General features: G+C 39.1%; 1 protein-coding gene across 4 annotated transcripts in view; it reads right to left on the bottom strand.

The window, feature by feature from the left end:
- Positions 2,090 to 12,145, bottom strand: part of ASAP1 (ArfGAP with SH3 domain, ankyrin repeat and PH domain 1) — a 141,443-nt gene continuing 131,387 nt past the window's right edge. For 3 of the 4 annotated variants that reach the window (XM_021386533.1, XM_021386534.1, XM_021386535.1), the window contains 3 exons: positions 11,013 to 11,512; positions 6,898 to 7,020; positions 2,240 to 4,951 (listed from right to left, as the gene is read on the bottom strand). In XM_021386533.1, coding sequence (XP_021242208.1) covers positions 4,877 to 4,951; positions 6,898 to 7,020; positions 11,013 to 11,512 — 698 coding nt within the window. In that variant the 3' untranslated portion in view covers positions 2,240 to 4,876. Of the gene's footprint in view, positions 4,952 to 6,897; positions 7,021 to 11,012; positions 11,513 to 12,145 lie in introns of all 4 variants that reach the window. The other variant, XM_021386536.1, reaches the window with a different exon arrangement.

A 12,145-nucleotide genomic window follows, 5' to 3' on the forward strand; every position in this document is an offset into this window, starting at 1 on the left:
CAGCGCTTCCTTGGGTCTGGGGATCCAGAACCACAGAACACGCAGCAGACAAGTCAGTTCCCCTCCCTCCTGGAACACTTCTCAGGTGTGTCCCCTGGGGTTAGGACTGTGATGCATTTAACCCACAGCGTAAATACAGCCACAGGGACAGCTTTCCATTAGAGGCTCACCTGCTTTATTAAAGCTATGTTGAACAAAAGGAGAAATCACAACGGATCTTTTAAATGCGTCTCAGGAGAGAAGCACAGGAACTGTTGCACCCCAAGGTTTTGGTGATTTTTCAAAACAATGCTGTAAAGACATACAGCTATAAATAGTACTCCTTACTTATTAGACGTCATAGCAAGCCTCTCTATCTAAAACTGATTCATTATCCAGGTAACACTATTGCTTTAACTACACATGTGAGAAAATATCCAAGGTAGCAGTCCACTGTAAATACATCAGCATTTCCAACATGTTAGTATTGAATACCCCTGGTTTAGGAGAATGGTAGAAGTAGCTTCCTGTGAGGAGTCAGCTTTCAACTTCCAGAATTAAGTGGAAGCCAACCAAATAAATATTTCCTAATGAGAGAGAATGACAGAACAAATTTGTTTGTTTAGGAATCAGGAAGGCTGAGCCAGTTTGCTTACACACCAACTAAGATGACTCAGTCGAGACCAGTGACAAAAAGGTCATTAGTGAGTGTATTCAACCATTTAAGTTCAGGTTTTTTACAAATAAAACAAATTAATTAGTTGAAAAACTTCAAAATTTGCAGGTGAGTGGGAGAAACAGAGGCAATGAGATGCTTTTTTTTATGTGATGCATGGTCTACAGTTGTAGGCTGTGCTGTAGGAGACTGTTACACCTACCAGCAACACAACTGCTGCACCAGAGAAGATCGCAGCATTACGCAGCGTTACCTGTCCGGGCCGTATGGCCTAAAGCTATAAACCTGGCCCAGCGTAGTGTGTTGGGAAGGCTGGGAAAGTTACTTTTTATTGGCGCCCAAGTCAACTATCAACCGGAACTACAGAGTCTGGGGCAAGGGGAAGCATCTGACAACAATTAGATCCTACTTATCATGTTGAAGCATTTGGTATTTTGAGGGAAGAGTATTTCAGAGCTTTGGTATATTTAAGATTTGTGCCACTTTCACTGGTGTTGACTACCAGTCTCTGTTCAACTATGAGCCAAGTTTGCCATGAAAAGAGCGACCAGGCTGAAACTTCATAAACCTGAACATCCAGGGTATTCTCTGGGGACAAGCTTGTCTTGGCCTCTTCAGCCCCAAGTAGTACATGAAATATCTACCTCGATTTTGGCTTGCAAAAGGAAATTATGTCACTGAAGAACAAGCAATAGAGGTAGGACAAAGACTGAGGTCACTGAAATCAGTAGATCTGAATGCTAACATCTGAAATACTGCAACAGGGTAAAAAAAAATGAGCACAAGCAGAGTATTTAACTAGACTGCTTCCTGCTCTCCCTCCTCTGTATTTCACTCCCCCTTCTCCAAAACATTTAACCTTTATAAATCAAGAAGCACAAAACTAACTGAGCAGAATATTCTATGAAGAATCAAGGCTATGTACAGAGCGCAAGAATCTATCTTACCACAGCAGTCTCCTGAGCCCTGTGCTGTTGCAGTTGCTACTTTTGATACAAACCAGATCTGATAACTCTACACACCAACTTTTCCTCTGGCTAAAAGACGAGAAAGTAATTTCAAGTGACTTGTTGGAGCAGCTGGGTGTTAACTGAGAAACCTTCAAGAACTGCGTCAGAAACTCCACATGCTGGATCAGAACTAAAACGCAAAGCAAGAAGGTCACCTCCGTGCAGGAGAGGTTAGTACTGCTTGAGTCCATTTGAGGGCTGCAGGTGGGTTTGGGAATCCTGCTCATGAAGTTGGAAGGCAGCACAGCCAACAGCCAAGCTGGGCCGCTCTTTCTAACCTGAAGGGCCAGCTCTAGTGCACCGGGCTCCACACAGCGCCTACTGAAGCCACAGAGAAAGCACGTGGAAACCCATGGGCAAAGTAAGTGTTTTGATGCTCACTTCAGTATGTAAAGTTTTTCAGATAAAGGCGACTGCATCCATATTTACCAACTGTTAAACACATTTAATTGCATTATATAAGGGTGCTTTATATTCAAGAGAAAACATGTCAAGTGTTGAAGTTCTACCTGCTTGGAATCCAGACTTCCTCCCTGGGCGGTATTCCAGTTGACAAAAGGGCCTTGTTCAGATATCTGGGATCAACTGAATACATTTATTTAAAAGCAATTTTAAATATTAAAAAAGTAGAAATTAACACATACAGTACTCGAAAAACTGTCACATTAAATACATGTGAATAGACATGTGTACTGATGTTTTACCTTAACATTCAATGAGAAGTCAAGATTTTAACTAGTGGCACAACCAGATCTGATTTCTGTACATGTTGATGTACTATGTAATAAAAAAATAAATAGCAACTGTTGTTCAACAGTAAATAAGACATCATCTGCAGAGCATACTTCCCCCTCGGGGGGCACCTTCCCCTGCCCACCCCCCAGCCCCTTATCAGCTAATTTTCCATAAAGATTTAGACTTTCCAAATACTATGTCATGTACAAAATTGCAGACAGTGGCTCATTGAGTTCAAATATAATACTGTACTTAAACTCAAGCAATATCATACATTTTCAGATTTCTTATGACCCACAATAAGCCAGAATAAACAGAACTATTGTTCCCGATGGAACGCATTTAATTTTATAAAATGCATATGTATACTATTTTAAAGAGCGTAGAAAAGAATAGACATTTGATTCTACATAATTTTACATGCCTAGATTTTCTCTATATGGTTTGCTTTTATCAGTTTATTTCAAGATCATTTAAAAATACAATTGACCACAAAAGTGAATAGGTTTTGTTCTTTAATGCAACTTAAAACATTGTATTAATGGTTAAAATGGAATGCTAAATAAACGCTAATCCTGATTTCCTTTCCATAGAAAACAGAGTAAAGTCTGAAATACTGGAACTGGTAATACTGAAGATTAGATGCCAGCAGGCTCGCTCGCTCCTTGTGCAATTTTTTTATTTCTGTTTTTAATAAGCTTTTGCCGTGAATGATAAAACCATTAACAGTTGATGTATTTGTTTCCATTTTTTTTTTCCATTTGGGGTTTGGACTGTTCTTTGTTTCCATATTAACCACAAACAGAATTAAATATTCACTGACTACAGTCTAGTAAAACTGAATTAAAAATGAAAGCTCTCAGAAAGCCTGAAATGTGCTGTTATGAAATGAAAATCTTTCCATGCAGCCAAGACAATCTGCTTTGAAATAACAGGGCCAGGTGCCGAAGCCAACATAACATTGAATGCAAGTAATGCAAAGCTACGTATGAAAGTTATGGAACTTGCTACAGACAAACCATGGGAAAAACACACAGTTGCATTATGCATCGAAGTTAAAAAAAATAATGTCAAAAGTAACATAGGAAATGAAAAATTTTTGGTAATACATTGAAGTGTTTTCTGGCAATGCAACTTTATACCGACTTTCAAGAAACCTCAGGTCAAATGCAGCCTTTAATGATTTTCCTACAAATTAGCTTTCTAATAATAATAATATTAATGTTTGCTAGCTGGTGCTTTCAATTGAGACTACTGCAGCCACCGTTTGGTGAACTCTCCTAAAAACAACTCGATTGTAATGTAATCTTGTTGTAATCTGAGTTACATCACTAATGGCCTGATCAAATGCATGAAAGGTCATATTAACTTCCACTTTTCAAAGCAATTGAAAATAATTTAAATTTATCCTTATACCACCACTTAAGAAATTTTATTCAGATAACTAACTTTTAGCGAGGTTGAAGACAGAGGAAAAAGAACCCACAAATCATTGTCAAAGAGCCAATTCAGCTATAAACAAATACGGTTGCAAGCTCACATTAATCTGAATAACAATTAAGTTTAAATGTTTTTTCTTCAAATGTAGCTATATGACTACAGTACTACTTTTGTACAAAGGCAGGTTTCAAGTAAGCATCTAAATGCATGCATAATGTCAACAGCCAACGTTTTATATAAGTCCTCGGTTACTAAGAATTCCGTGAAAGAAACCAGCGAATTTCACATATACCTACTAAAGTACAATATGACTAATTTTCATTAAAAATAAGTTTTTGAATGAAATAATTTTGTAACTTTTCATAGTGAGGTAATATCACAGGGGAACTGCAATCACAGTTTGGCATAGGTCCACATAATATAAACATGAAATGCCGTATGCACACCATAAAACATTACTGTTATCTGTAAAGTCAGTGAATATTTGTCTTCATAATTACACTTAACTGAGCACTATATTAAATAAATAACGAAGTGGGTTTCATAGCTGTAAACTGCATACACTTATAAACTGCAGACTGATTTATAAATTGTCCAAAACCATTCACTCATTCTAACTTTCTGCTAAGTGTATATTGAGAATACCGAGTTATTAGGAACAGTCATTTCTGTACAGTTACACGGTTGATGGAGACCACCTATGTTTGGAAAGCTGGCAGTTCATACGTATTTTTAACAGCATAGACAGAGATGTAAGTGCTAGATGCCGAGGATGGCTTCAACAAACCCAATAAGGCGTGCCAGGTTCCAAGGCTACCATAATACTGGCAAAGGCAGAATAACACAGTATATTTACAATACATATAACTCAACCTCATGAGGTGAAACTTAAATGAATTCTTAATTTGTAACAGCAGCTATATATACAATTGTGCACAGGATTACAGGGAGGCAGCAGCGTTCGCTTTTGCTAAAAAGCCCGTCTTGCAGGAAGAATGTGCAATGCTCAAGTTCGGGGTTTTTTTATTCGTTTTTACTAGTCTGACAGAATGTGCACAAAGGACACTGGGAAGACCCCTTTCCTCTCTGGCTGTCCTTCAATGTGTCCAATCTGCAACACAGGAGAAACAGACAAATAAATGTCCATACGCACATACAACATTCACAGATAGCATCAACTCTATTCAAAACCAGCAGAACTGCATAGATGCTGTGGGGACTCTGCAAGTTCCTTGACGGTTTAAGCCATCCATGGTTAACACTTGAATTAGTGTAAAGGAACAAAATAAAACCATACAAGCTTATAAATAAGACAAAGCAACTGCATCTAAAGAGAATGAAACAGCTACCGCTGAATTTAGAAACCTACAGAGGCAATACACACCATTGAATTTCAAGAATCTCCCCAAACAGAAACCTGACTTTCTTTCACCGATGGACTGACTTGCAGTAACAAGTCACATATCTCTCAAAACCATTCATCTTAGTTAACTGCCTAAGTCCTAAACATCTCACGTGTCTGCTCACAGTAGTGAAGTTACTTTTGATCAACTGCATGCCTGGATAGGTGAAATCCTAGGAAAATTTCACTTGCAGTGATAGAGGCCCAACTATCTTCCTCAATCAGTTACTATGACTTCTAATGGTTTATGTGCATACCAGTGTTTTTAACAAATAACAGCATTATTTGATTAAGCACCCTCCATATACTATTTCTTAAGCACTTTGCATAGTAATCATTTATAAGGAAATATCCAAGCAATCTCTAACAAAAATGGCAGTTCCTATCTGAACTTTTCATTATTAAAAAGCCTTATTATCAACAACTGTCCAACTGACAGCACTGGACTAGTACTCTTGGTTGTCCACACTCTCGTCCTGCTACAGTGCTGCTCATTACTTTCAGAATAACGTACCTCCTTCCTCTGCCATGAGCGAACAAAATGGGAAGGGGAAGCGTGCAGGGCTGGCCATTTCCTCTTGTAGAGCCAAATTTTTGAAGCAAATGAGTCAACGGCCCTCATTTCCCTTCACAGAAATGCTCAAACTGGAGCACTTCATGGAATTTGTCAGGCACGTGGCTTTTTAAAATCCCTGGGTACTTCACAAACAGGTTCAGCAACTAATGAAGGTATAATCAAGGATTGGATGATGCTGCTAATACAGCAGCTTTTCACTGCACACTGCTCTTCTGATAGCATCTTTTCAGCCAAAACTTTTCCGCACTTAAACGTCCCGCTGAAGAATGGAAGGAAACTGCGTAGCTAGGACCACGGCAGCTAGGGTTGCATTGCACTTAGATTAGGAAATGATAGGCTGTGCTGCAATAAGAATTTGTTTTAATCAAACCTGGATTAAATCTGACTATTTTTCCCCAGTAATAGCTCTTAGGTAGGGAAGTATGAGGTAGGAGGCAGCAAGCAGTCTGTCAAGGGAGGGCTGGAGCCTCCAAGCAGGGCTGAAATAGCCTGAGGTTAGCACTAAAAGAACCAAAAATACGCAGTCTAGAGAAGGGCTGGTTACGATACAAAACTATGCCACAGGAGAGAAGAAAGCGTTGATTAACTACCTCTCATTTAGGGAAGAAAATCAGCAGCTTACAGCACTAATTACAAAGTTTTTCAGGCTCCCAGCAGCCTCTACAGTTAAAACTTAATGTTTCTGCAGTAGTGGAGATAATTACACAACTCATTTTTCATGGTAAGTGTAAGCATGCTAAATGGAGTGATGACATGACACCATCTCTTTATTTGATGGGAGGCTAGGGTGCATTAGTGTCTGAGTGTGTAAATACAGATGTGTTACTAGGAGCCAGTGATGAAGCCAAACCTAGCCAGGATGGGGCTAGTGGACTCCTCAGAAGAAAAGACCCTAAAAAGGGTGTCTCCTCTAATACGAATTTAAATCCTGGGTATTAGTTCATACAAACTCTCCCCCCTCCCCTCCTCCAAATAAACAAGCAATAACAAAAAAACACAAAAAAAATTGGATAAAAGAGGCTTTCTTTTAAAAGTCATAAAGTAGTGATGTGGAACTATAAGAGAAAAAGATACGTACCCACCACTCTTGGTCCTCTTCCCCAGTTACAATAATTACTTCTCCTTCAACAAAGGTGAGCTCATCATCATTATCTGCTTGGCAGTCATAAATTGTCTTCACTCGCCTAACCTTGTTCTTTCCCTAAAAATACAGCAAAGTTTTAGATGGAAAACACGAGGGAGACAGGAAACATATTGTATGAATTCTGCCTTTTAGTTCTATTTTACAAAAAGGTGAAGACCCAATTTCCTTCTCTACAATCAAGGCATAAAATAAAAAAAAAATTCTACTGCAAGGATTAAAAAAACAAGAGAGAAAGGAAGAAAAGATCTACACAAGTCTTTTTTTTTTTTTTTTAAAGATTCAGAACTCACAAGAAACTTTAACGCTAAGCACGCTGCTTGAGCTTCTTATACTTCCTCCATCAGAGCTTAAATAATGTCTTCACATTCCAACCCACCACCTTTTCTCCTATCATACATGATTAAACCAAAAAAACCAACCCAACAAACAACAAACCTCAACAAAAAGCCCAAGAACAACACACCTTCTCACTCAAAGGGTGGTGACGCACTGGAACAGGTTGCCCAGGGAGGTTGTGGATGCCCTGTCCCTGCAGGCATTCAAGGCCAGGCTGGATGTGGCTCTGGGCAGCCTGGTCTAGTGGTTGGTGACCCTGCACTTAGCAGGGGGGTTGAGACTCAATGATCTTTGAGGTCCTTTTCAACCCAGGCCATTCTATGATTCTACGAATGCCACCACGTGAACAAACTGAAATCCAATCTCCTTTGTGCATTAAAAGAGGGAAAGGCTGAGGAAAATGCACATTTAAATCCCAGTGCTTCTTGCAGTTTTGGAGTCTAGCAGGAAAACAGTGTTCTTCGATTTCAGATGTGCTTATAGGAATGCATCAGGAAATTTTTTGAATGACTTTCAATCCAGAGCATTAGCAATTTCTTACTCAATAATTCTTAACTTCAGATGGCAGTGCTATTTTGTGGTGACAATACAGAGTACATATTCTCACAACTCTGCTGTTCTGCATCCAAGTGTTTTCTAGGTCATATTTTGCTGCATACTGGTAATTCACATAAAAAAGCCTGAGCCATGGACTCCTCCCCAGACATGTGTTTCTCATGGCAGGAAAAATGCTTTAAATTATTTCCAAATAGAGTAAGTAAGCAACGCTAACAGAAATATGCTGCTACTTTATATTCACAGAAATACACTGCCTCTTCATATTCCTGTATTTTTATATTCTATGCTTCTTCAAAAACTACAGCTCCTCTTTGAACAGAGGCAGTCAGATAACAAGAACACCAACAAGAGCAGAAGGAGATGAGAAGCAGAAAGGTATGAAGGAAAAGTCAGCAGGTTTAGAGGGATTTGTGCCAGAAGTAACTTGACAGAGGAAATTTCCTAGGGAGTCTTCTCTTTGCTGTTACCTTCCCATCTGAAACACCTCCATGTTCATGCAAAGAAATGCCCACAGCTCAGCAGCAGAACAGGCACGCAGCAAGTAGCACTCACATTAAAGTCAAGTTATAGAAAAATAACAATTATGTATGTAAGGGGCGATGCAGTTAACACAACATAAGATTGGAAAAATGGATTATTGAGACAAATGAACAGAAATACCTTAGGTGAAATTTGTATGAGATCAAAGGACTTTTTCTGTCTTTTTTTTTCCAGCAAGGATTTACAGCAGCAAGAAGTTACTTCAAAGAATGCTTTCTTCTTTTTTTTTCTTTTTTAAAACAAATTCAGATAATTTGAACAAAAATCTCAACTATCACAAGGGACTGGAATGCAATATTAATATGGATGTTTGGAACCAGTCCCTGCTTTCAAGTCCAGAGAAGCTTTGCAAACTAAGAGAACTTCCAACTGATGCTCCAGCAATGAAGGGAACCAACTTCTGCCTGATAGAAATTTCCCTTCAGTCAGGAGAGCAAAGAAAGTTACATTCCTCCAACCTTACAGGTCTGTAGGCAACTCAGCTTGTAAGAACACACAAAAAATGCCTGCAGTTGCTCCTGGTTCTTGTTAGCATCACAGATGAAGGTTTAACATTCTGTTCCTTTCACCTGTGAGAAAGGAGAACTCGAGCCTGGGGTTCTATTAACCTTGGGAAGGTTTACAGAAGGATGGGGCTGAAGGAAGCACACGTCTACCAGAATAGAAGCTGGGGCACTGGTGTGTAAAAAGTAAAATGAAAGCAAATCCAGAACACGTCATTTGGAACTATACACACACACACAAAAACAACAACAAAAAACCCCTCACAATTCCGCATCTAAATATTAGTACCTATTCAACAGTATATTTTTTTCTTCAAGACCAAACAATAATCAGCTACTGTGGTCATTAAATAACCCCTCCGCCTTCCTATTTATGCTCATTGTTTAAAAAGAAGCATTTTGTCTCCTTTATGAAAGGCATACACACACATAAAACCCTCAGGTGTTCAGTGATATTTCGCAAGATCTCAGAATAAGATTTTGATTCAGATCTTCAAAAATATCCTTTCCATTCCTTATATACCACCAATATTTGTATTTATACCTAATAATTTTGAACAATTGATTTTCTACAAATTGCAACGCAGGAATTTCTGCCAATTTTTGCTTTTTTTTTTCCCCTCAGTGGCTAGTCAAAATCAAGACTGCAGTACCACAGGCAGTGCTGGCTGCTGTCACAGGACTTAATGCGCCATGATGCAGCATCCATCAGCTTGTGCTGAGAGGACACAGTGACAGCCTGAAGGCACAAACACAACACCTTTAAGGTGAGCACCTGCACGCTGCTGCTTGAGAAGACTGCAGTGAGCGCGCATGCACACAATAATGTGTAAAAAATTGCAAAAATAATTATCACGGATGTATCATTAATTAGATCACTTCCAAACAGTGAAATGATTTAATTTACTGCATATACAAAAATGGCTCAGTTTGGAGAACGCTGAATTTTTACTCGTGATTTTTTTGCACAAAATAGGAGAAAAGTTTAAACACAATATCAAAAAAATCAAACGCACTGCTTGCTCTCTTTCACTGTATTAGAAGGGAACAATGGCTGAGAATGCCCAGTGTCATTTGCTTCCGTATATTTAAGTACATAAAAAATTGTAGTTGCAGACGCCTTTTGATCTTCGTAACTTCTTTCACCTAATCTATACAACAATCAGGAAATTCAAGCAACAACTCTCATTTTCTCTTCCAGCAGGAACATACAGAGGAGTCAATCACACAAGTCAAGCAGAATGAAGGCTCTGCAGAGTGTTCTTTCTCAGACAAGCACAAAAAAGGAGAAACTCGCCCTCTGCTTTCACTACCAGAACGGAAGTCGCATTTCCTTTCACATAACTGCTTTGCATAGCCAATTTGACAAGCAAAAACATCTCCTTTTTGATGTATTCTTAATGATGAAAAATCCTGAGAGCACTCTGGAGTTTCATAAAATGATTTCAATATACATATGCATGAAGAAACCTCTATTGGATGGAAACTGCACTGGCTTGCAAGATAAATAGCTAGATGATCTGGGGATTGAACAAGTAGACTTGGAATTTAGTTATAGTCCCAGCTGTTACTACACACCAGCAGCGTCAATTTTGGCAACTGAGCAATACATCTGAACCTTTGTTATACTTAAATACACCAACATTAAACATTGAAGACAGGAACATTCACCCATTTGTCACAGTTGACCTACAATCTACGCTTTTAGTGACTGACCAGGAGGTTAGCATGTGCTAACACCCCTTCCTAACACTTAAAAAACAGACAAATATTCTAGTAATCTATCAAGCAGCAAAGACAGAAGAGGAAAACACCTATTAATTCAGAAGTATGACTGGCACACACAAAAAAGGCCAAATACCTGAGTAGATCGAAATACACCATCATGCTCCCAAGACTATCATTTTACGTTACGTACTTGTGTCGGCATGCAAGAGGCCTTGCAAACACCAAGTATTTGCTGAAGCAAAAAAGAGCATAAAATTCCCCATCCTAGCCCATAACACTACCTGCTTTGTGTGCACAGCTCCAGGGCTTTCTTTTTTGCACACTGCTCTAGAGTAACTTCAAAGCCTTGCATGGAAACGTTCAAGTAGCTGGAATAATACCTACCATATTTATTTTCCTGGGAAGCGGCACAGGGGTTTCTGGCAGGGTATGCGTTACGTCATTAGACTCTTCAGATGCTTGCTTTTGGACGGTGTCTCTAGATTGTATGTTTGGAGAAAGATCTAAGGAGTGAGATTTCTGATTTGCCTCTGAGGGCTGAGGCTTTGGTGATGCTTCTCCACCTTGTGTTTTAGCCAGCAGCTCTCCCAGCTGAGGTTTCGGAGGAAGGTCCTTTAGTTGCGGCTTTGGAGGTAAGTCTCCAAGTTGCGGTTTTGGTGGCAAGTCTCCTAGCTGAGGTTTCGGGGGTAGTTCTCCAGGCTTTGGGGGTAAATCTCCTACTTGAGGCTTCTGAGTTAGTTCCAGAGGCAGAGGCTTTGGGGGCAAATCTCCAGGCTGTGGTTTCTGTGGTATATCGATGGACAGTGAGGGCTTAAACATTTCCGTGTGCTGATTGGATTTATCTATTGAAAGATGATGACTGGTTTCTATTTTTCTTAGTGCCACTAAAATGAAAAGAACAAAGTTTATTCACAACCGCCATTAAACATTAAAGAACTGAGACACATCAATTCAGAGATTAACTGCCTAGGGTGAAATAATGTGATTGCTTTTTAGACCTAACAAACATAGTGAACGTAAGAAAAGATGCATTTTGCAAAAAAGCCTATCAGCTCACTGATGTGACTAATGAAAATTCTCATTAATGCCAGTTACTCATACATACACACAGTTGAACTTCATATAAAAAAAATCAAGTCTCAAGATTGGTATCTGTAAAATCTTGAGGAGGAAAGGAAGTGAACATGTATGTGGATACAGGTCTGCTTACTATTTTTCAGTCTACTGATGATGAAACGCAAAAAGACTTTGAACTCTTAAGGCAGGTTTTATTTAGAGAGGCTAAAACCATTTCTAAAAATAAAAGACCACTGAGGAGGGATGATGGTCTCAGCAAGTTTGTCACTGATACATTTAAGTGAGCGTTTAACTACGTGAAAGGAACCAAGTACTGTTAGAAGTACAAGCCTGTTTCCTGAACATGGCAATGGGCACACTTTTGAGATATTACAAAACTGGACATATGGTTATCAAGAAGAAAAAAATTACCAATGAGATTGGTCAAAGATGGAAACAGG

Source organism: Numida meleagris, chromosome 2 (genome assembly GCF_002078875.1).
Source record: "Numida meleagris isolate 19003 breed g44 Domestic line chromosome 2, NumMel1.0, whole genome shotgun sequence".
NCBI lineage: Eukaryota > Metazoa > Chordata > Aves > Galliformes > Numididae > Numida > Numida meleagris.